Here is a 24,832-nt window from a genome sequence, read left to right on the forward strand (position 1 = left end):
GTATAAATAAATACATGGGTGGTACGAAAAATTCATTTCGAAATTAGTTTTTTTTTGCCCGTATCAGATAAAATCGTTCATAATTGCTGGAAGTGTCAATTAACCAATTAATTAGTCATTCAAATGATTTACGTAAATGAGACAAGACGCATTAGCCGATTTAGTTTAAAAACGTCGTGTCAGGATTAACTAAGTTTCACTTTCGAATGTGAAAAGGCATCTAACTGCGTCTGTTTTTATTTTTTCCCATCCCGTACACTGTATGAAAGGTATAACTGCAAATTCATCGTCGGTAATTTGAAATTTTCTATAGTAGATTAGATATTTTTTTGTTTTATAGGAATCTAGTTTTCGAGTTTATTAAAATTACGCGGGGCGAGCGAAATTTTTTTTAGATACGAGGTGCGGTCGAATTATCCTTCATGTATTATCAATATGTTGAAAAAAACGTCGCGAAATTCCAAATTTTTTTTATGGTTATGATTCAGTAACTTCGGGATATTGTTTATGAGTAATATGTAAAAGTCAATTAATGACGAGAAGCAGTTATTTGATATTCGGATGTTGATGCATGAATTGGGCACAACTAGGTCTTCATCAGCGAATTTTTGGTCTCTCTAAATCACCAGGTTTAGTATCAAGTGACTTATTATCTGGATGAGATTAGTACATTCCTAGTTTGATTAAGGGGATTAATTTAGGTTATATGTCCGAACTTTTTTTTAAATTTTTGATTGTTTTTCTAAATTTTCCACGTTTTTTGAATTGCTTTCGAAAATATTTTGAGATGGTTCAAATATTATGGTTTGAATTTCAATTTGCCGAATTTGTTGTGAATTTCTAGTTTTTCTTTTGAAAATTTTCTAATGTTTATCCGCTTTTCTGACCAGTCTTCGTATTTTCTAATTTTTTTTTCAATTCTACGTTGTTTTTTGAATTTTTTTATTTTATTGAGAAATATTTTAATTTTTTGAGCCTTCTGAGTTTTTAAGAATGAGGAATGTATCAAAATTTTCATTTTTTGACTTCTTAGCAAATTTTTTTATATCAAATTTTTCATGAAATTGAACTTGAAAAACTTAGATTTTGATCTAAATAATCCAAAAAAATAGTGTCATCAAGTTTGGCTTATAAAATTTTAGTTTGGCCCAAATTCAAGCCTGTAAAGTGGATTTTTTGAAAAAAATGAATTTGGAAAACCATATTTCCAATCTAAATAAAGCAATTTTCGCCGAATTTACCTCGAAAAATTAATTTTATTTCAAACTAACTCCAGAACAGTAATTTTTCATCACAATGAATCTAATTTAATCAAGAAAAATGAATTTTTCACAAAATTGAACTTAGAAAACTTAGGTTTTGATCTAAATGAACTGAAAAAGCCTTTTTCATCAAGTTTGGTTTAGAAAATTTTCGTTTGGACCAAATTCAAGTCTGTAAAATTAATTTTTCGAAAAAAATGAATTTTGAAAACCCTTTTTTTAATCTAAATAAAGCAATATTCGCCGAATTTACCCCGGAAAATTAATTTTTTCTCAAATTAAATTCTGAACAGCAATTTTTCATCGCACTGAATCTAGCTTAACCAAGGAAAATCAATTTTTCGCGATTTTGAACTTGGAAAACTTAGATTTTGATCTAAATAAAGTAAAAAAGCCTTTTCCATCAAGTTTGGCTCATAAAATTTTCGTTTGGCCTAAATTCAAGCCTGTAAAGTGAATTTTTTGAAAAAAATGAATTTGGAAAACCCTTTTTTCAATTTAAATAAATCGTTTTTCGCCGAATATACCTCAGCGGCAATTTTTCATCGCATTGAATCTAACTTAAACAAGAAAAATTTTTCACGAAATTGAACTTGGAAAATCTAGATTTTTATATAAAAAAACTGAAAAAACTTTTTCATCAGCATCTTCTTTTGGTCCAGATTCAATTTTCTAAAGAATTTACCTCAGAAAATGAATTTTTTATTCAAATTCACTTTGGAAAAACAATTTTTCGTTGCACTGAATCAAGAAAAAGCACTTATGAGAAAAATAATCATGAAAAACCCAGGTTTTCAAAGTAAATGAAACCAAATCAGTTATTTTGAACAAATTAAATTAGTAAAATCAATTTTTTGTACAAAATCAATTCGCAAAAGCGACTTTTCCATCGAATTAAAGCAAGAAAAGTCGTTTTTTGATTATTACTTGGAAAATTTAGGTTTTGACAAAAGTTAACAAAGAATCAAAATCATTTTTTGTCTAAAAATAAACCGAAAAAATCCATTTCTGACAAACTCAAATTTGGAAAAGTCTTTAGAACTCATTTATCAACAAACAAAAGCAACAAACCGTTTACCTCATATTTTCAAATTTAATTCATTATTATTTGGGGTTTTCTTTATTTTTTTGCATTTCTTTCAATTTATTTATTTCTTCAGTTTTTTTTAATATTTTCAAAATTATTTCAAATTATCTAGAATTTGAAGTTTTCATTTCGAAATTTTTCAATTCCTTCTAAATTTCCCTCGGTATCTCAGTCTTTTGAACTTTTCTCCAAATTTTCCAGTTTTATTAAACTTTTCCTTATTTTTTATACAACTTTTCGAATTCTACGAGCTTCACAATTAATTTTTTTCCGAATTTTTTATATAACTACGACCCTGTCTCTCAATATCACAAATGAATGCTTGTAGAATTATTACGAAACAAGTTTGTCATAGATGATTGTTGAAATTTTGATTTATGAAAGCCGAATTATGGCAATAGTCCAAACAAACATTTAAAACAGATTAGAATGATAAAACTTCAAGCGATTCGAACCACAAATGGGAATTCGTGAGCCGGACATACCTAATTGTAAAAAAAGTGAAATTTTGGACGTATCCAAATACTTTCTTGCAAGAATAACTATAAAAGAAAAAAAAATGGAATTCGGCGCAAAAGAAACACATAAATTGATTTGTACTTACCTAGAATGGTCCAAATCTCTTTTATTACCTAAAAGTAGGCTTGTATAATATGACGGCAGCTTCAATTTCACCAGTTGTCCCAATATTTCTTGAGCTTCGTGGAAACTGTGTTTATCCGTTACAGAATAAACTATAACGAACGCTTCCCCCCAACGTATGTGTTCGTAGAGGCAACCATTTTTCTGAAATATAAAAATAAACTTTTCTTTTACCTCTGTATAAATAATACACGATCGTGAGCATCAAAAATCAACTCAAATCGAGGTCAAAAGTCAGCAAGGTCAGATCCCTACTATGCAAACACAAATTGCTTTCGTCTGAGGATAGATGGAGTCCAATTCGTTAATCCACCTCCTCCAAAGGCCACATTTTCTTTTATACAACACTGCACGAATCTTCTGTCTTCTATAGACTCTTCTTCTTTTTCAGCTACCATGCAGACACACTCTACATTGTTAAACAGTCCAATTAGTGTTTTCTTTAGCGAGATGGTGGGATGAGGTTAATTTGAGGCCTGTTGTTGGACTTTTAGCTCATGGTTAACTGCTTTAAGTCTTGGTCTATTCAATCCTCTCGTTTTTTGTTAGACTTGAACATCATTGATGACCCGTTTATAAATTAAATCATAAATTACCAATCTCTTGGTATCAACTGACTCATGTTCAGCGCACTGGTCACTTCTCGCTGATTCTGACCTTTTGACATCGCTTGAGGTATAATTCTTTTATGTGGTAAAAGATATGTGACATGTGATGACTAATTGATAGTCGTGTGTCAGGTCTGGTAGATAACCTTTTATAAGGGTTAGTTATCGTATATTTGAGTATAATAACAGCAAGTTTCATTCTACCGCGAAAACTTTGTCATATGTCATTATTCCGAGCCCAAATGCGATAATTTTTTTCAAAAATAAACGTTGTACGTTACGAAAAACGTAATTATTAAGGGTACCGAGCTCGGCCTTCTAATATGATATTATGATTTCGCGATTTGTGGTCTACCACCTGTCAACCGAGGCCGTCTATCTCGAACTGGCGCCTACATTACCATATGTAATTATAGCTGACTTGTGTATAATTATTATTACGCAAACTAGTCCACTTTAATACTATAGATAAGGATCCAGTTACATCCGGATCATTCTAGTGTGAAATGCGAATTTTATCTCAACTTTTTCTTTATACAGTTGATCTCTTCGAAATTCGATTTACATCTAACTCGATCTATAAAATTAATTACATTGGCTGAATTAAAAAGTCTGTTTATACGAGGGTTTAAACATTCATATTGATCAAAAAATGTACCTATCACCTCGCTTCGAGTTTTGGCGATGAAGCGCCATCTCGAGTCACTGATGGCTTTCGTTTTCGCACTTCACTACAGGATGAGTTTCGTGAAAAAGAAGAAGACATCGATGCTGTGCGTAAGCTGACATACCGTTAGATTGAGGCATATTTTAGCGTTAGTTCCAATTGCATACATTCAATTTGGTTACCAAAAAGTTTTTTTCGCATTGGTGTCGATTGGTGCAAAAAAATATTGAAAACATTCAATCGTGGTGCTTCAAAAGACGTTCGATGAATCATGGATTTATGTATATGCACTTAGAAGCAAATGGTCGCACCTATCGTAGAAGAAGAATCATTCATCACCACGACAATGCGAGCTCTAACACAACAGTTCAACCAAAAACATTTTTGAAAAGTCAAGACAAGTCAAGATCGTTCGCATTGATTGGAACTCAATTATTTCTTCGTATTCCTGTAGATCAAATTTCGAGGTAATTGTTTCTCTACATTTGAAAAAGCGGTTGAAGCCTAAACCTAAATCGGATGGAATTGCTTCAGGAAGATGACGTATCGAAGACTAACAATAGAAAGATATAAAATTTGTATCCCAGAAATCGTGGTGGCGTTTTTTCCACAACAACTCTGATTTATACATTCTTCTTGCATTTCGCTTACATCTCCTAAATTTTCCAGGTGATTTTTGAATTGTAGCAGAAGATTTTGTACAAGTTCAATATAATTTTCAGATTTTGTTTTTTCACGAAAATTCTGCAAGAAACAAAAACTGTCCAAGCCTTTAGTTTCAACCAGTGAGCTACTAATAAATTCTGGATTATATTTTTCTTATATTTTTCTTTTCGAGCTCATAATTTTCTTCCAAGTGCCAGTTTCTTCTTACCCAATGTCCCAAAGACTTTGTTGATGGATCCGTATACCAATCTTTGCATTCTTGATCCTCAGTTTTTGTTGTTCTTGCTCTGTTTAATCAACTTTTTATTTCTGTATCATCATCACCTTCTTTATCAAAAATTTCGTCGATTTTAGTTCCCAACTCTTTGCATCTCACCTTCTAAGTTGTTAAAGTTTTAGACGCTTGTTTCATGCCTTTGTTGGCCGTGAAGGATTCCAATTCACTATTTTTACTGAAGACTTTTCTTATAACGAGGATTTGGAGGGTTTGGATGACAATGCAAGGCTGCAAACCGTCAGAATTGTGCAAGATTACATTGGAGAAGTCGATTTTCGGGTTTTGGAGTGGCCAGCGTATAATCCTGATCTAAATCTGATAGGACATTCATGGGGTTAGCTAAAAAATATTAATTCGAGGTAGATATCCCTGAAGAAACAATAATTAACTCGATTAGATCCATGTATAATCGTATGAGAGATGTTATTAGGTCAAATGGAGGTCATACCAATTATTAAGAAATTGGAAGTGAAATTGAAATACCCTGATTAAAATGGATACGAATTTACCTTTATGCATGACAATGCAAGGTTGCAAACCGTCAGAATCGTGCAACAGTACATTGGAGAAGTCGATTTTCGGGTTATGGATTGGCCAGCGTGTAATCCTGATCTAAATCTGATATAACATTCATGGTATTAGCTAAAAAGATGAATTCGAGCTAGAAATCCCCCAAGAAACAATAATTAACTCGATTAGATACATGTATAATCGTATGAGAGATGTTATTAGGTCAAATCAATTATTAAGAAATTGAATGTGAAGTTTTAATAGTTTACGGTGGGCCGATTTCTATGCTAGCATATATTTCCGCCAGACACCTGTTGCTTATTTATTTTCACATCCGACGCAATGTCTATTTAAATCGACGCGGCGCCGAGACGCCGATGCTACTACTACTTCTCTAATCTCATATTCTCCTAATCTTTAGGACGGTGAAAGCTGGAAAGTTCGCGATTTTCATTTTAGTGGGAAACGGAATCGATAAGAGGAAAAGAAATTTTCATAGGAGATTTCCGAAATTGTAGACCAAGTAAATTTTGGGATCTAAATCGGATTTGGTGAAGAAGACGTTGTGTTAATTTAACTAAAAAACAATCGTTTCTAAACAACGGCACAAAATACAAAGACGTCAATGTTGACATAAATTATCGTTCGGAATAAAAATTAACTCTTTTGAAATTCTAATACGGCTGCTCAAACACGAGAAATATGAATATAGGAAGCGTCAGAAATTACTATTAAGGCGAGATTTAGTTGTTTGTATTTAACTGTACATACTGTTTGAAACTTACACATTAACTAAATAACTTTGAAATGTTCGGTGTGAATATTTATCTGTTAAATTGTATATACAGTAAGCGGCTAAATTATTCAACAAACTAATTATTTCGTGAAGGATTTACTTATAAAAAATACATGAATATAGGTCGAGTTTTTAATTTAAATACAGATTTCTACATCATTTTATCCACGATGCTTCGTTATTCGTTTCGGGGAAATCCCCAATCTAAGGACACAATTTTGGATAATTATTTAGTTGCATTCGCCTGATTTCCTTGAAATTTTAGTACGTTGTATAGTTTTTTATACTGAAAAAGAAAACATTTCTTCATATAGTTTTTATTTTTAAGGTTTGAACATTGGAAACTATCTTGAATAGTTGATATTTTGCAAACACTTGAGGTTGGAGAGGATTAGGGGCGGGGGGAGGTGTCGAGGGGAGGGGGTTGAACATGTAGACTATCTTTTAACACCCTCACTCCACCTCCAATCCTCTCCAACATTAATTTTAATTATAGTTACGATTATTGTAATGAAATAAATCAATTTCTAATAATAATCATTTGTTTACACGTACAAATAATCATCAAGTTCTATATATATCTGGCCAAAGTCGCTCAATATTTTGAGTATGAGCCTAACCTAACCTAACCTGACTTAACTTAACCTGACCTAACCTAACCTATCTGAATTTTCAACCTCGAAAAAGTATGTGAAGGAATATAATAATGTATATATATATATATATATATATATATATATATATATATATATATATATATATATATATATATTAAATTAATCAGCATAATTTTCTTCACAACATACTAAAATTTCAAGAAAATCGGGCGTATGTAACCTAAGCTAATTACCCAATTTTGATTTGAATTTTAAAGTACTCAAATCATTTTCTTAAAAGTGAAACGCTTTTTTTTAATAAAACATTTTCCACGTGAAAATCGATTTGTTTAATAATCCAGCAGTTTCAGGGGCTGTTTTTGTTGGATTTGGTTTATCTTGAAATACCCATAAAGTCGATTGTTGTTAAATTTCGGGTTCATAGACAAAGATCCATGGTAGGATCTTGTGGAACCCTTCGGAAGCTTCTCTTTTGAACGATTATCAAATTATACGATATCCAAAGTGAACAATCTCACTGTATGTCACATGAAGATCGAATTTTGAACGATCGTCACGAAAAAACTGTAGTTGGCGAAGCTGCTTTAACACCAAAAGTCTAAGCGAGTTGATCGGGACAACTACTGTTGGTTAAATCCACGTCGAAGTCATAGAACTCGTACGACAACGCTTTCAATATTTAAAAATGTCAAACTTTCAGATGGCAATGTCAGATTTGACATATTTACAAAAGTGTTGCCATATTTCTAAGTAAAAATAATTCCAGGCTGCCAACTGCAGTTGATCGACTTTTAACTGTAGTAAAATATAAAATTAATTTTTAATTTTTTTCAATAATAATCTCTAGATCTCTCTAGACGGTATTGATTTTGCATATTGTCCACAAAAGGGGGAAATTCGAACAAAGGAAGCTTAGTTTTTTTGTATGGTATCATCTTTCGCTCCAAAAGACCTAAGAAGCCTTGAGATGTTTTTTTTTTAATTTAGGCACTTCGCTCAAACTACAACGAAGCTTCGTAATTTCGTTATTAAAACAATTTTCACGTGAAAATCAATATAAATACGAACATTATCGATTTGTTTAATAATCCACCAGTTTCGAGGGATACTTTTGTTGAATTTGCTTCTTTTTCGCTTCAAAAGATCTAAGAAGCCCTGAAGGTTCAGGGGATGCTTTTATTGGATTTGACTTATCTTGAAAGACCAATACATTCGATTTTTGTTAAATTTCGGGTTCATTGGCATAGATCCATGATTCATCACCTAATGGGATCATTTGGATCCCTTTGGAAGCTTCTCTTTCGCTTCAAAAGACCTAAGAAGCTCAGAACTTTGTAATTTCTCGGAAATGTTTCCTAAGACAGTCATGAACCCCGCGACTTCTCTTTGAAGCCGCTTTTAATAAGTTTTTGGTCTCGCCTTATAAATAGACAAAAAAATTGTAGCACTGACAAGGATTTTCAAAATTCGACTTTGAGGAATATAAAGTAAAGCCATCAATGACTTACTAAGGGGGCTGAGTCTAAAAATGATTCGTTTCCCTTCGTAGCTTCACAAAGATTGAACACCCAGCAAATAAGCCTGATCTGGCTCACAGCGATTATTTTTTCGATGTAGGCGTACGAATATTTTAACTCTGAATACTAGACGTTTTGTCTGTTTGGTTTTGTATATTGAATTGTATTTTGTTAAAGTAATAATAATAATTTATCTCATACGTTTATGACTGTAAAATCATTTCCTGATCATAACTACAGAAATTCATATTGTACTCACGTTCGCTATAAAATGCCCCCATTGAGGGATTTCAAGCTGTGTTATTACCTAACATATTGCAACATTGCATTTATACGGGGCGATGTCTCTTGAATTTTACTTAAGAAACGTTTTCAATGGACGCTTTGTAGATTTTTGCAAAAAAGATCTTGAAAAATCGACTCAAATCGCACGCTTGAGGTCAAAAGTCTTTATCTATATCTAAATTTTCTTTCCCATAAAAGTTCGATAGGACCACGCGATGACCAATACATAATGGCAATTTCGATACAACTATTACACGAAACCTGCAGTGCGTAGACGGCCATTGTCTTGCATTAGGATAACTGACGTAGAGAACCACGTGATCCACTAAAATTTGTTCTATGGATCGGTGCGCTTTTAATCCCCCGCTCCATTAGCAGTTTCAATAAAAACCAACTTGGTTTTTACTTCCATTGAAAGCCTACCATGCAGATAAAAATTGCTTTCGTCTGGCAGGCTCGGTGGGGTCGTTTTGGACTCAATTTAAGTCTTCTCTTCAGCTACTCACAGCTACTCCTGGCAGCGAGGGCTACTTCTCGTCGACTCTGGCCTTGTCGCTATAGGCTGATCACTTTATAACTTTATGAGTCCATTTTTAGGTAGAATTGTTGACGTTTGATGGCTGATTTTGGTAGGTCAGGTAGATAACCTCTCATAAGAATCGGTTATCTCTAATTAGCATTAATTTAAACAATTCATGTTCAGTTTTTTTGCTGAAATAAACTGAAACACTGAAAACTAAAACGGGAAAACGAAAATACTGAAAACCGAAACAGAAATCCTGTAAACGAAACAATGTTAGGTTAGGTTAGGTTAGGTTAGGTTAAACATGTGAAAGTTAGTACGCATCTATTTAAACAAGTCGTAACTTGTCAAGTTTAATCTCTATTTATAAAAAGAGTACAACGCGAGTCCCATACGGATCCACGGTATTGCAAAGTTTGCCGAGCCCTTTGACATTAGCTTTAACCTCACTTTTCAGGTAATTTGTTAAGATCAGCCTCTATTTTTGTGAAGAGTATATAAATATGAGAATTTAAAGCAGATGAGGTAGCAAGGAAAATATTTGAAGTTGAAGGAAAGGATAAAAATAATGAGCGAACTGGGCAGCTTTGGTTTGATCATTCAAGTGGAGATTTGATACTTGAAGATCGTTCGCACTTAGATCCGAGGGTAAATCATTGGAAGAAATTGAAGGGGATGTTAAAAGTGAGACAATTTAAGAGTTCAAACAAGAACTTAATGTCCAATGATTCATTAAGAAAACAGTCAAGGTGCTGAAGAATCTCACCAAGATGATGAAAAAGCCTCAAGATTTTGTATTTTTCCTTAACCCCATGGAAGTCAAGACACGAGTGTTTATACGATGAATGTTTATCACGTACTTTGGGATTGGAGAAGAGTCCTACTTTCCCACGTGGAAACTTATTACTGGACACTCTTGCATCAAGGTGGAGCTGGTGGAATTGAACTGGCAAACACTATCTGAGGATTGTGTATAGGTTTTAGATCCAAGTAACTACCAACAAAGATCAAAAGAAGCATGAAGCGAAACATAGAGACCGGGAGAAATTATTAATTAAACACGCTTATGAAGAAATAAAGCAGAGTTACCAAAAAGGAACCAATGACTAGCCTTCGAAAACAACAAAACGAAAGGTAAAACCAACCAGAATGCAATTTGGGCGTACGTCATGAACTGATTGGAAAAAAATTCGAATCCGCTAGCAGTAAATACTAGCTAGTATATTTAATAGCTACTGTTGCGTGTGTTCGAAAGATGGGATTGTCTATTTTCTCGTAATATAGTCGAGGGCTTCATCGATATAATTCTATCGGTCTAAACGGCGTAATATAATACATACTCAAGTCAATTAAGCGTTTACAATCTAGTGGGCATGCAGTCAAATGAACACCAGGTATGTCGCATGTCAAGTTGTGTGCTAATTTCCAACCATTCTTATTTTGTTTTTCGATTTATTTAGCAGCCACAAGATTTATCTTTATATAAGTCAATGCGGCGGCACGAATTGCTTCATACGACGTTTACGCGGATTGTTCCAGAAGTACCTGGCCTGACCTAGAGATGGCGGTAGTTGCTTTATTAGAAAGTAGATTAGATAATCTATAGTTTGAAGAAGCCATGTTGTTTAATAACCTTCAACAGTGAACGTTTGGTTGTCGCGTTTGTTTACAGCGTCGCGAAGATGTACTCATCGAATGTTTGGCGATGGACTGAAGAGGGAGGACTAGGTTCAAAGAAGGCGAAGATCTTCCCATCTCCAGGCGTCCGTTTTGGGATGCGCGTGAGATAATTTCCATTGACTATCAACGGTGAAATTATTGCAACGTTTGAGCGACGGAATCCATCAATTCTAGTCCTGAGCTTTACGCAAATAATTCTCAAAGTTTTGATTTTGTTCCGGTACAATTTACAAACGTTTAATTCCAAATTGAAGTTGAAATCATTTATTTTAACAATCGAGATGATACGCTTCCATCTCTACAACGAAGTACTAAAATTTAATTACGATATGTAAGGGAAAGGTAATTGCGGTAGCTGTTGTAACAAATTTACGGAATTATCCGTATAGGTAGGTAGTATATTAATTTATGTGACAACTAGCATCCAGCTGTCTTGTCTGTTTACCTCGAATAAATTAGTTACGCCGCAGGATTTTAAGGATTCGAGTGTCGGGCTTAATTAACTTGGATTATGATGATGATGAATTGTTGGGGAAATGATAAAAACGCGCATCTAAGACGAAAATCCTTCCCAGCGTGATCCATATCCATTTTTGTATGGCCATCTGTATAACCAGTGCCTAAAGAACTGTATCTTCCGAAGGACTGGACTGGTTGCTATGGGGATGCAAGTAAAAGAATGGTATCGAAGGCTGATGCAAGAACTAATCTTATCCAGAGGAGGTAAATGTAATGGGACGCAGAAACGTACGACTGGCTGTTATCCAAGTCTGGATGAAGAGGAAGCATGAAAAAAATGACGACTTCTTAGCACAAGCGCTGACAGGCCATGGATAATTTCGCGGGCACCTTTATGCCAGACGTCGAAGAAGTTTCAATATTGTCATGATGGAATGCTTGTTAGAAGTACACTTATGAAGCGATATGGGCTATATTAGAGGTCAAATAGAAAGAGAGCGAATACTATTACAAAGTACGAGAGCCCAGGAGGGGGATTTAGTCGATAAAAGTCCGAAAGGACTCCGGGTGTACATGAAGATTATCTTCTATAGAAAAATAAAGGTTAGACAGATATTGAGAGGAACTGTCAGTAATTAACGAAATATATATCATTAGATATTGTTGGACGAGGATGGCCTGACCAAGATATGGCGGTAATTGCTTGAAATATACCAGTGTATTAGAAACTACACAATCTATAGAGAAAGTTTGAAGAGGACACGCTTTGAAAAGCGTTAGCACAACTAATAAAAAAGATGAACTAGATTTTACTCTAGGTGAGAGTGCTACTTCGTTATCAACAGTAAAATATTGGATAAGAAAGTTTAGACGAGACCGTACGTTTTGCGAAGAACAGCAACGCAGCGGTCAACCGAATAAGGTGAAGACTTCAGAAATGTTGAAGATGATGGATGGATAATCGTCGACTGAAAGAAAGAAAAGAGATTACGTTGAAAACCAAACAAAATTTTTGTGTTTTCTTTATTGAGCAAGGTACTTCCGAGACCATTCTCGTATACAATCGATACATGCTGAATGATACAAAAGAAATTAGATAAGTTTTAACAGAAACGACAAAAACAAAGCTACCCGCTAAGATTTAATGTTTCCTATTATAAATTTCAACGTTCAGGAATTCAATTCGGGATAATGGCATCTTAACACGTCAGGCTTAAAGAAGATATTAGTCTCGTAATTCCTTGTCGCACTGTTTACCGATAAAGGATATTAACTTCGTTATAAACGTTCATATTGAAATATTTCAAATTTATGTGCCTGCTATTAATGAATTCATTAGAAATTTCACACTAAATACGTTTTTATATCAAATACTGAGTGTATAAATTGAATTGAATTGACTCGTGGTTGCTAAATATTTACGATTCCAAGAAATAAGCGAAATTTATGTGAATTGCTCGTTCCGAAACGTATTATCATATTCTTCTTATTTATTTAATTTTTTTTTAATCACAAATAACTGACTAAGGTTGCTATAGATCAGCTTTATATATTAAAATAATTTCTAGATTCGTCGAATTTTCGGAATTTCGAGATTATCGTAAATAAATCAAAAGTCATTTTTTAGAAATTGTTTTATAAAAACAGGCATTAAAACATAATGTAGATAGTCGGCGCTTTCGTCAAAGGTTAGTTTCGATAATATTTTGAAACAGTATTGGATTCACGATTTATATCGGTGGGTGACAAATGGAGACTTTAGAAGCATGCGCAGATGAGGTTAAGAAATTGTTGTAATGCTTCATGTTAAGGAAATTGCTTCCACTTCTACCGCATTCCCTAGACCTGGACTCCAAAGATTTTTTCCTGTTTTCAGACCTCAAGAACCGAAACTTATTTCGAAGCTAAAGACAAATCGTATCGAGGCATAACGAAATTAAATTCCGGTATAGTTCACGATTTCTTCAGGTGCACGATTCCCACTCTAATCATCATTTGAACGTTTTAATTTCGTGTAGGTCGATGGAAGTAATCGATTTATGAAAAATTTATAATTTATGTGTTTATTAGAAAAAATTCCGGCACGTTACGTTTCGAAAATTTATGATTTGCTAGCGGAATAAAGTTGAAATGACGATATTAGTTGGAAAACGCCCTTTTTATTTCGTTGACATTTGATTAATATCGACTTAAGTGGTAGTATTATTTACAGATAGTGACCATTTATCACTTTTACGAAGTTTAGATTTTAATCTTTTTGATAAATGTTTCATTGCTCCGAATAGTTAACAGTAGTTAGTCTCACAGTTTAAATATGATAATTTGATTAATAATTTATCGGGGTCGTTCTATAGGCGGATACGATAGGGTGAATTGTCTAAGATTAAAGACAAAGAACGATGTAAATTGCTCGAAATATTGCATTTTATCATGGAAGTCTTTTACTTTTTTCTTTCAATTTAAATAACAGTTAATTCTTCACAAATATACATTCCAAATCTTCTTTACTAAAAGAGTGGTACTGGATGGTGATAGCAACTGCTTTTCTACTTCAATGTATACGTTTACAACGACCAAAAGGTTCTTCTTCTAACAGCTTGCTTCGACCCAATCGTTACATGTCGAAAGTAAGTGAAAAATGTTTGAATGCTCTTCCCAATAACTCCTGAGCTACCTTTGGGTAAAGGCAAGATGTCATTTAACACTTTCCGAAGATAAAAGCATAAATTAGTTATAATCTTCTAATCTCATTAGTTGGTAAGGCTTTGATAGACTTCTTTAGCCGTTAGCTGCTTGGATGCTGTTCCCAATAACTCCTGAGCTACCTTTGGGTAAAGGCAAGATGGATGTCATTTAATACTTTCCGAAGATAAAAGCATAAATTATAATCTTCTAATCTCTTAATTTGGTAAGGCTTTGATAGACTTCTGCAGTCGTTAGGTGATTGGATGCTCTTGCCATTAACTCCTGAGCTACCTTTGGGTAAAGGCGAGATGTCATTTGACAATTTTCGAAGTTAGAAGCATCAATTGTTCATAATCTTCTGATCTCTTAAGTTGGCAAGGCTTTGAGAGACTTCTGGAGTCGTTAGCTGATTGGATGCTCTTCCTATGAACTCCTGAGCTACCTTTGGGTGAAGGCAAGATGTCATTTAACACTTTCCGAAGATAAAAGCATAAATTAGTTATAATCTTCTAATCTCATTAGTTGGTAAGGCTTTGATAGACTTCTTTAGCCGTTAGCTGCTTGGATGCTCTTCCCAATAACTCCTGAGCTACCTTTGGGTAAAGGCAAGATGGATGTCATTTAATACTTTCCGAAGATAAAAGCATAAATTATAATCTTCTAATCTCTTAATTTGGTAAGGCTTTGATAGACTTTTGCAGTCGTTAGGTGATTGGATGCTCTTGCCATTAACTCCTGAGCTACCTTTGGGTAAAGGCGAGATGTCATTTGACAATTTTCGAAGTTAGAAGCATCAATTGTTCATAATCTTCTGATCTCTTAAGTTGGCAAGGCTTTGATAGACTTTTGGAGTCGTTAGCTGATTGGATGCTCTTCCTATGAACTCCTGAGCTACTTTTGGGTGAAGGCAAGATGTCATTTAACACTTTCCGAAGATAAAAGCATAAATTAGTTATAATCTTCTAATCTCATTAGTTGGTAAGGCTTTGATAGACTTCTTTAGCCGTTAGCTGCTTGGATGCTCTTCCCAATAACTCCTGAGCTACCTTTGGGTAAAGGCAAGATGGATGTCATTTAATACTTTCCGAAGATAAAAGCATAAATTATAATCTTCTAATCTCTTAATTTGGTAAGGCTTTGATAGACTTCTGCAGTCGTTAGGTGATTGGATGCTCTTGCCATTAACTCCTGAGCTACCTTTGGGTAAAGGCGAGATGTCATTTGATAATTTTCGAAGTTAGAAGCATCAATTGTTCATAATCTTCTGATCTCTTAAGTTGGCAAGGCTTTGAGAGACTTCTGGAGTCGTTAGCTGATTGGATGCTCTTCCTATGAACTCCTGAGCTACCTTTGGGTGAAGGCAAGATGTCATTTAACACTTTCCGAAGATAAAAGCATAAATTAGTTATAATCTTCTAATCTCATTAGTTGGTAAGGCTTTGATAGACTTCTTTAGCCGTTAGCTGCTTGGATGCTCTTCCCAATAACTCCTGAGCTACCTTTGGGTAAAGGCAAGATGGATGTCATTTAATACTTTCCGAAGATAAAAGCATAAATTATAATCTTCTAATCTCTTAATTTGGTAAGGCTTTGATAGACTTCTGCAGTCGTTAGCTGATTGGATGCTCTTGCCATTAACTCCTGAGCTACCTTTGGGTAAAGGCGAGATGTCATTTGACAATTTTCGAAGTTAGAAGCATCAATTGTTCATAATCTTCTGATCTCTTAAGTTGGCAAGGCTTTGATAGACTTTTGGAGTCGTTAGCTGATTGGATTCTCTTCCTATGAACTCCTGAGCTACCTTTGGGTGAAGGCAAGATGTTATTTAACAGTTTCCGAAGATAGAAGCATAAATTAGTTATAATCTTCTGATCTCTTGAATTGGTAAGGCTTTGATAGACTTTTTTAGACGTTAGCCGATTGGATGCTCTTGCCATTAACTCCTGAGCTACCTTTGGGTAAAGGCAAGATGGATGTCATTTAATACTTTCCGAAGATAAAAGCATAAATTATAATCTTCTAATCTCTTAATTTGGTAAGGCTTTGATAGACTTCTGCAGTCGTTAGCTGATTGGATGCTCTTGCCATTAACTCCTGAGCTACCTTTGGGTAAAGGCGAGATGTCATTTGACAATTTTCGAAGTTAGAAGCATCAATTGTTCATAATCTTCTGATCTCTTAAGTTGGCAAGGCTTTGATAGACTTTTGGAGTCGTTAGCTGATTGGATTCTCTTCCTATGAACTCCTGAGCTACCTTTGGGTGAAGGCAAGATGTTATTTAACAGTTTCCGAAGATAGAAGCATAAATTAGTTATAATCTTCTGATCTCTTGAATTGGTAAGGCTTTGATAGACTTTTTTAGACGTTAGCCGATTGGATGCTCTTGCCATTAACTCCTGAGCTACCTTTGCGTAAAGGTAAGATGTCATTTGACAGTTTCCGAAGATAGAAGCATCAATTGGTTATAATCTTCTGATCTCTTAAGCTGGTATGACTTGATGGTGTTAATTCAAAGATTTTTGATTTATAAGATGTCGAAATTAAGGATACAAGGCTTATATAAATCAATTCCTTAGCTCTGTTAGGTAATATGTGTCCGTTATCTTTTAATTTTTATAATTTTCAATTTTGTACCAGACTATTTGGGTGGGGATTGTTGGGCAACAGAATGAACTATCATTTACAAAAAAAAACAAAAGCTGGAATACGATTCCTCGTTTATCATAGATATTTATTTACGTAAAGTAAAATTAATTGGATCTTCTTTGAGCAAGAGACTCACATATATAAATCTTTAGAAAAATGCAAAATTACGTTGTAATAATCGCTCGTTTGCAATTATCTCAGGCTTACAAATCAAATAAGCCGGTCCGAGGCGGCGCTACAATTCATATAAATGAGTCTATGTACCGGGTAGTTTGAAAAAGTTCAAATATCCCAGATAATGTGATAAATAAACAACGAATTGGCAAATATCTCATTTAGATGCTTAAAATACCCTGTATAATATGACGTAACTAAATTTAGTTGAAGAAAGTTATCATAATTATAATGAAAGTGATTGTTGAAATTGATAATTTTTTATCAACCACCAAGTTAATTAGAGATATTTTTGTGGTACAATAACCAGATTTTAGCATTCGCATGTATATCAGCATGAATAAATTAATGGTTCCTTAATCCTTCGTGCGTGATTTAATGCTAAATTTCTAATTGATTATGCAATAATTGTGTTAAATCCGCTAAATATTTCATGTGTGTGGGCAATAAGCCGATTATGTTTTGATCTGTTTTATAATATATGAAAATATTTATGTCAATTTCATCGGTTATCTATAGATGTCCGTAGATATAGTCGACTTTAATTTAGTATGAGAACAAATCGAAACAAGACTGCAAAGCAAGAAACCCCCAAAAACAAAATTAAAAACCTAATCAGCTTTTTTCGAATGCAAACGGCAGAAGTGGAAGAAAATTTATGGCAAACTATCTAGAAACTTTTAAACATTATTTATTTATTCATTTATCTGTTTATTTATTCATTTATCTTTTTATTTATCTATTTATTTATTTATTTATCTTTTTATTCAAATTACTATTTATATATTCATCTATTTATTTATTTCTAGAATCTAGGGACTTCAAAAAATTATTTATTTATCTATTTATCCACTTATCTATTTATGTATTTATCTAAATAACTATTTATCTATTCATTTATTCATTTATCAATGTATCTATTTATTTATTTCTAGAATCAAGAAACTTTTAAAAATTATTTATTCATCTATTCATGTATTTATCTATTTATTTACTTATCTTTCTATTTATTTATCTGTTCATGTAATTATCTGCTCATTTATTTATTTATCCTTTTATATATCTATTTATTCATTTCTAGAATCTAGAAGCTTTTAAAAATTATATATTTATTTATTTATCTATTTATGTACTTATCTATATATCTATTCATTTATTTATTCATCTACTTATTTATTCATTTATCAATGTATCTATTTATTTATTTCTAGAATCTAGGGACTTCTAGAAATTATTTATTTATCTATTTATCCATTTATCTATTTATGTATTTATCTAAATAACTATTTATCTATTCATTTATTCATTTATCAATGTATCTATTTATTTATTTCTAGAATCAAGAAACTTTTAAAAATTATTTATTCATCTATTTATGTATTTATCTATTTATTTACTTATCTTTCTATTTATTTATCTGTTCATGTAATTATCTGCTCATTTATTTATTTATCCTTTTATATATCTATTTATTCATTTCTAGAATCTAGAAGCTTTTAAAAATTATATATTTATTTATTTATCTATTTATGTACTTATCTATATATCTATTCATTTATTTATTCATCTATTTATTTATCTTTTCATCTACTTATTTATTCATTTATCAATGTATCTATTTATTTATTTCTAGAATCTAGGGACTTCTAGAAATTATTTATTTATCTATTTATCTACTTATCTATTTATGTATTTATCTAAATATCTATTCATTTTTTATTTATCTTTTGATTTATCTATTGGCTACGGTTTTAGCTTCGGTAAACTGCCTAGAGTTAAGTTTTCTAGTTAAACATAAGGTATTACTCTTTGAATTTTGAAACGAAGTCCATTTTTATCACATTTGAAGTCATCAATGTTCGATATGGAATGATACAGCTACAGATCATCTGCATAAAGGAAAACTTGAAAATTTAGTCCTAAGACGATGTCATTTATAATTATTAAAAATAATAATGGTCCAAGTACTGGGCACTAGGGCACTCCAGACACATACGTTGATTTCTATGGAATTAAAACCGTGGTAAATAATTGAAAGCTTCCTATCTGTGAGGTATGACATGGTAAATGAATCACTTATACCAATTTTGGATAGCTTAGTCAGAAGAATATCATGTTCCAAGGCGATCAAAAGCTTTGGAAAACCCTTGAAGAAGACATCAACTTGACCACCGCTATCTCAGTTTGCTACTATTAAACATATTATATTCGAGATCGTAGATCTACCAAAATAAAAACTAAGCTGTTCATAACATATGGATGGTTTCTCGTGGTGGAAAACAACCTGAAGCGAAGTTTCACATACAAGCATATGAAATGTCATCTAGTTGGGGAAGAGGTTCGTTCTTATACGACAGACGACGTTTTGGGAACTGCATCTTTGATTTGATAGTGAAAATATTCGCAAACTATATCAACGATGTTGATTCCATCCTTTAGTAACCATGATCGACCATCCATTGGGGATAGTCAGACAATCAATTTAAGATATCTGTCGGCGTGTTGGTATTTCGATTGGAAGGAAGACAAGATCAGGCAGAGTTTTGGTTGAAGAGGCTAACGGAAAAACGGGAGTCAGTTTGCGAAAATTGGGCAGAAAATTCTAAATTCAAAAGGCAACATTATAAAGAAACAGAATCTAGTACAATAATCAAAGGAGCTTCTGTAGAGTTGAGAAGTCTAGGAATGTTGAGACTAATTAGAAAAAGAATTTTGAATAAACCCCAGATCTTATAATTTCATGCAACATTTAAAAATAAAAATTAGGAAATCAAGCCGTCTGGGCGATGATTCAGATACATAAAATTTGAGTTTCATAACGTGTAAATAATTGAATCAAAACAAAAAGTTTGTACCGATTTTTTTGTACCCACAACCCTAAGTTAAAATTCACTTTTGGTACATCTCCTGTAGAAATTGTTGGTATCCAATTACAGAGGCCTGTTGTACATGTTTATAATGATTACAACAGATTTCATTAAACAAGATGTTATTACTATTTCAGACCAATGAAAATTACGATTCTCGATAACATCTCCAGAGAAACTTATATATGATTAAAAATTATGCGCTCGGTTCCCATGAATACGAGTTACTATCTAATCTAAAGGATACAAATCTGGTCATTTTAGAGGTGTCATTACAGTTCTGTATCTCAATTCAATTCTGACGAAATTTTTGATTCAAAACAACCGAAAAAACTACGTTTCATAAAATGTATTTACTTCAAATTGAAATTATTGATGAATTTGTAATACGAGGTAATTCCACAATGTTCCGTATGAATAAGGGACGATAGGAAAGAGATAAAATAAAATCAGACGATAAAATTGACATTAGGGATCTAAATGCCGTGTTTGTAGAAGAATTTGTCTTTTGCTTCAAAATATGCTTCAGTTTCAGCATTTGCTTCTTTATTTGAGCTAAATTTCTTACTAGCGAGCATTTTTTTAGAGCAGTAGTCACTGGTGGCCATATCTGGACTATACGGTGGATGAGGAAGCAATTCTTTCAATTTAACCATCGATGTTATCGATTTATGAATCGGTGCATTGTCTTGGTAAAACAGTGGTCCTTCCTTCGACATATCACACAGTTTCTCCTTGATTTTTGCATTCAAACCATCCAACAACTTCATGTAGTCTTCGTTATTGATTGTCTTTCCCTTTTGGAGATAGTGGCTGCACAATATTCCTTGCGCATCCCAAAATACTGAAGCCAGAACCTTCCCAGCTGACTGTGGTGCGTTTGGACGCTTCAAACCCGGTTCATCGACTGCAGTCCACTCAGATAATGATCGTTTTGATTCCGGAGTGAAGTAATGATTTCAAACAGAGCAAAACAACTGAATGTACTCATCAACTCCTTAAAGATCAAATGTTTAGTGACGTCCAAATCACCGATACGATGTAAGTATGATTAAGCAAGTGAATCATTTTCAATACTTGGGAGCCAGAAGAAAGGAGATCACAGGGAAGACGGAATGTTGAACTTCATCTTCAAGGGAAAACTTGCAAGCAATGACTCCGCAGTAACAAAAGTCCTGTTTCTATCTATCAGCAGCTGACTCAAGCAGAAGAAATGTTCGTCATTTTTCGATCGCTGACGACGACGTGTTTTCTAGATGCAAATAAAGTATAATCGAGTGGAATTTATCTGTAAATCTGCGAGCTTTATGGATATTACCTTTTGGCATTACTGCTGACGGAATAATGATTGCCATGATGATCATCAGCATTCGTCATGGATAGGCACAAGAAGAAAGAAGATTCGAATCTAGTATCCGCAGTTGAAAAGCACGAAGTCTTCAGCGACTTTGAATGTTTCCATCAAGTTTTTGATGATGTTTAACAGAAATAAAACTATTTCATAACCATGGGTGGAACGTGGGTATGTCAATTCAAACTCTAAACAAAAGAACAATCTAAACAATGGACTGAATAGGGAGGACTAGGTCCACTGAAGGCAAAGACCGTTCCATCTGCATATCGTCGGATTTGACATCTGTTATTAGTCAAAATTGATGAATTATAGTTTGAATTGCTACCTCATGCACCTTATTCGCTAGAATCAGCCCTTTCGGGTGATTTTCTAGTCCCAGACTTGAAAAAAATTCCTCGCTGATCAAAGATTTTCCAACAATGAAGAAGTGATGACAGTTGTTAATGCTGTGACTTTTCTTCATCACCAACAGAAATTGGAGAAGCTGCTGAAGTTGCCTTATCAAGCATCACTCCAAGCCATCCAGCAAGGCAAAATATTTGGAGAAAGAGGTCTAGGGAAAAATTGAACATCCTAGATTAAGAACCGTTCTATTAAACCTCCCCTCAACTCTTTGGCATTACTGCTGACGGAATAATGATTGCCATGATGATCATCAGCATTCGTCATGGATAGGTACTATCGAGTTTTTGATGATGTTTCACACAAAAATAAAACTATTTCATAACCATGGATGGAACGTGGGTATGTCAATTCAAACTCTAAACAAAAGAACAATCAAAACAATGGACTGAATAGGTAGGACTAGGTCCACTGAGGCAAAGACCGTTCCATCTGCATATCGTCGGATTTGACATCTGTTATAGGTCAAAATTGATGAATTATAGTTTGAATTGCTACCTCATGCACCAGAGCTAGCACCCTCGGATTATTTTCTGTTCCCAAACTTGAAAAAAATGCATTGTTGGTCAAAGATTTTCCAACAAGGAAGAAGTGATGTCTGCAATTAATGTCTGTGATTTTTCTTCAACACCACTAGAAATTAGAGAAGCTGCTGAAGTTGCCTTATCAAATTTATTGCTGGAAAAGTCAGGGAAAATATATAATATGGCATATGGATCTTTTTTGAACTGGCAAATAAAAAAGAAAACTACCATTATCGTGTTTGTTAATTTTTTTTTTCAAAATTCAGTTCATCAAAATCCCTATGGAACAAATTGAAGATATAATTTATAATACGTGTTTATAGTAACGAAAAATGTTTTACCTGATAGTTTATTCAATAATAATATTTATTAAACTGATCGTTTAGATAACTTCACAATTAATTACGTCAATAACGACCGATTAAACGTATAATTAAGTATCTGATTGCAAACATCACAATGAGAAAGTTTTTTTGTTTGTTTTCGTATAAATATTTTTCTCTAACAAACTAACTATTTGAAAGCGAAAGCTCTTTGAGTTTCGAGGCGAAATTTCACTTATAACTAACTAAAAAAATGTTTAAAACATATTAGAATGCTAGATTTCGAAATCCTATAAAACAGACAAAAACAAAAGTTATTTTCTTTGATTAAAGTTCATAGTTTAATGCCCTACATGATAGTACTGTTCAAATAATAGAGAAAATGTGAAAACCGTTTCCTAGACTTTAGAGATCAAGACAAACCGCGGGCTCCATCTGTCTCATCTGAAATATGTAATAGATCAAGTAGATTCAAGGGAAAACAGAACTATTTGCAGGTCAAATATTGTAGCGAGAAACCACTAACCATTTTGATTATTATTTTTACTAAATCAAACATATTAATCTAAATTTCAAATCTATAAAACCTGTTCCTCGAAAGGCAGACTTACCAGGTTTAAGGTGAAAGTTGCAAATAAGTCGGAGAGCGTCTGGCGGGTGTACCACAAGAAGAGGTACTATCCCCAATGTTGTATAGCGAACATTCCAAAAATCAAGTCAATTGCTAGCAAAACCAAACAGTTATCTTCAAGAAAAGAACGAGCCATCAATCTGACTGGAATATAAAAAACAACGACGAAGAAATCGAGTGGATAAAAAATTCCGAAAACCTAGGCGTTGCATCAAGGTCTCACTTTCAAAAAACGTGTTAAAAACACTTGTCAAACAAAACATATCGCTGGGACAAGCGTTAAATGTTTGGACAACAAGGAATTATGACCGCAAAAAATATTTGACGATAAGGCAGAAAAACTATTCGAAGATCTGGCAACAGATTTTAACGAAGAACTCATCAGGTACACCAGAGATGATTATAGGAAACACGGTTAGAGTAGAGTAAATTAGTAGATTGATAAATCAGGTTAGGTTAGTGAAAAATACCAAGATCCACAAGAAAACACCCTCCGAAACGATTAGATTTTATTAGCACAAGGAGGTTAAGACGTCCAGATTAAGGTGTACAGTCAACAGCAAAAAGATAAGGTGTTCCGAATCTGTGAAATGTGGAATAGTTCGTCCAAGTCGCGTTACTAGATGATGGTAGTACGGTATACTTGGCTACTATGGTCAGTTCACCATATTACCCGAATATTTTCTCATTTTAACTTCGTGCCTTTCGACATTCACTATTGTATTTGCTAAACTGTAGCCTACGCGCGAGATTGCGACGAAAACAAGGATGAGGACTTGTCGAAATAACAGGGGGTGGTGGGTTGTCTCTATTCGGATAAATACGTTAATTTATCCGGGGATGGATGCTTAGAGGGACTGGCAGTTCTGCAAAAAGGTTCGAACGAGCTACATTCAATTGATTATTTAGATTTGATGGGTCGTTTTTAACTACCTAAAGAATTTTCTAATTTTTTCTATACTTTTTCTACATTTTCTTCAACTATTTCTTCAGAACAATCTATGGCGTCGTTTTCCAGAATTTGATATTTTCTATCCATAATTCTTTTGTCTTCAAAGTGTTTTTTTTTGTCCCAATCGGATTTTGCGTTACATAAGGCGGCAGGTTTCTTTTCCTTCATGTACCATCCTCATTTCGGAGATGGATGTTTTAAGTTTGGAAACTGCGGCTCTAAATGTGAAGTGAAGATCATTTTTGCAGATCTCCAATATATTCTTATCTATCCAATAGATGTTTTTCCATGAATTATGAGCTGTATGATCTAATATTTTTAGATTTCTCATGTTTTAGATCAAGATATTGGAAGTTTTCTTATTTATACCTCCCCATTTTCCACTGGGAGTACATAGCACTTAATCTCCAAGCTCTGGTCAGGACATACAGTTATTCATTGGGTGCTTCAGTTGTGGTAACAATCATATATTTGGTCTTCTGAACTTATTGTTCGGTGGTGGTTATTCTCTGCAATTCGTCAGATTTTTTTGGTTTGTTTTTGTTTTGATAGAATCACACTGTAATATGAAGCAGTAGATTTTGATTTTTGTATAAAACCTTTTGTTATAGACCAAACTGCAGGTGCAGAAAGCGTAGTTTCTCGAATATATGGAAAGTTCAGTGCCTTTCCACAAAA

At 33.6% G+C, this 24,832-nt stretch overlaps 1 protein-coding gene across 4 annotated transcripts in view; it reads right to left on the minus strand.

The window, feature by feature from the left end:
• Positions 1-24,832, minus strand: part of LOC130447904 (ras-related and estrogen-regulated growth inhibitor-like) — a 157,248-nt gene that overhangs the window by 7,805 nt on the left and 124,611 nt on the right. For all 4 annotated transcript variants that reach the window (XM_056784955.1, XM_056784952.1, XM_056784954.1 and 1 more), the window contains exon 4: positions 2,954-3,135. In XM_056784955.1, coding sequence (XP_056640933.1) covers positions 2,954-3,135 — 182 coding nt within the window. The remainder of the gene's footprint in view (positions 1-2,953; positions 3,136-24,832) is intronic.

The sequence above is a fragment of the Diorhabda sublineata genome, chromosome 8, assembly GCF_026230105.1.
Source record: "Diorhabda sublineata isolate icDioSubl1.1 chromosome 8, icDioSubl1.1, whole genome shotgun sequence".
In the NCBI taxonomy this organism is placed as follows: domain Eukaryota; kingdom Metazoa; phylum Arthropoda; class Insecta; order Coleoptera; family Chrysomelidae; genus Diorhabda; species Diorhabda sublineata.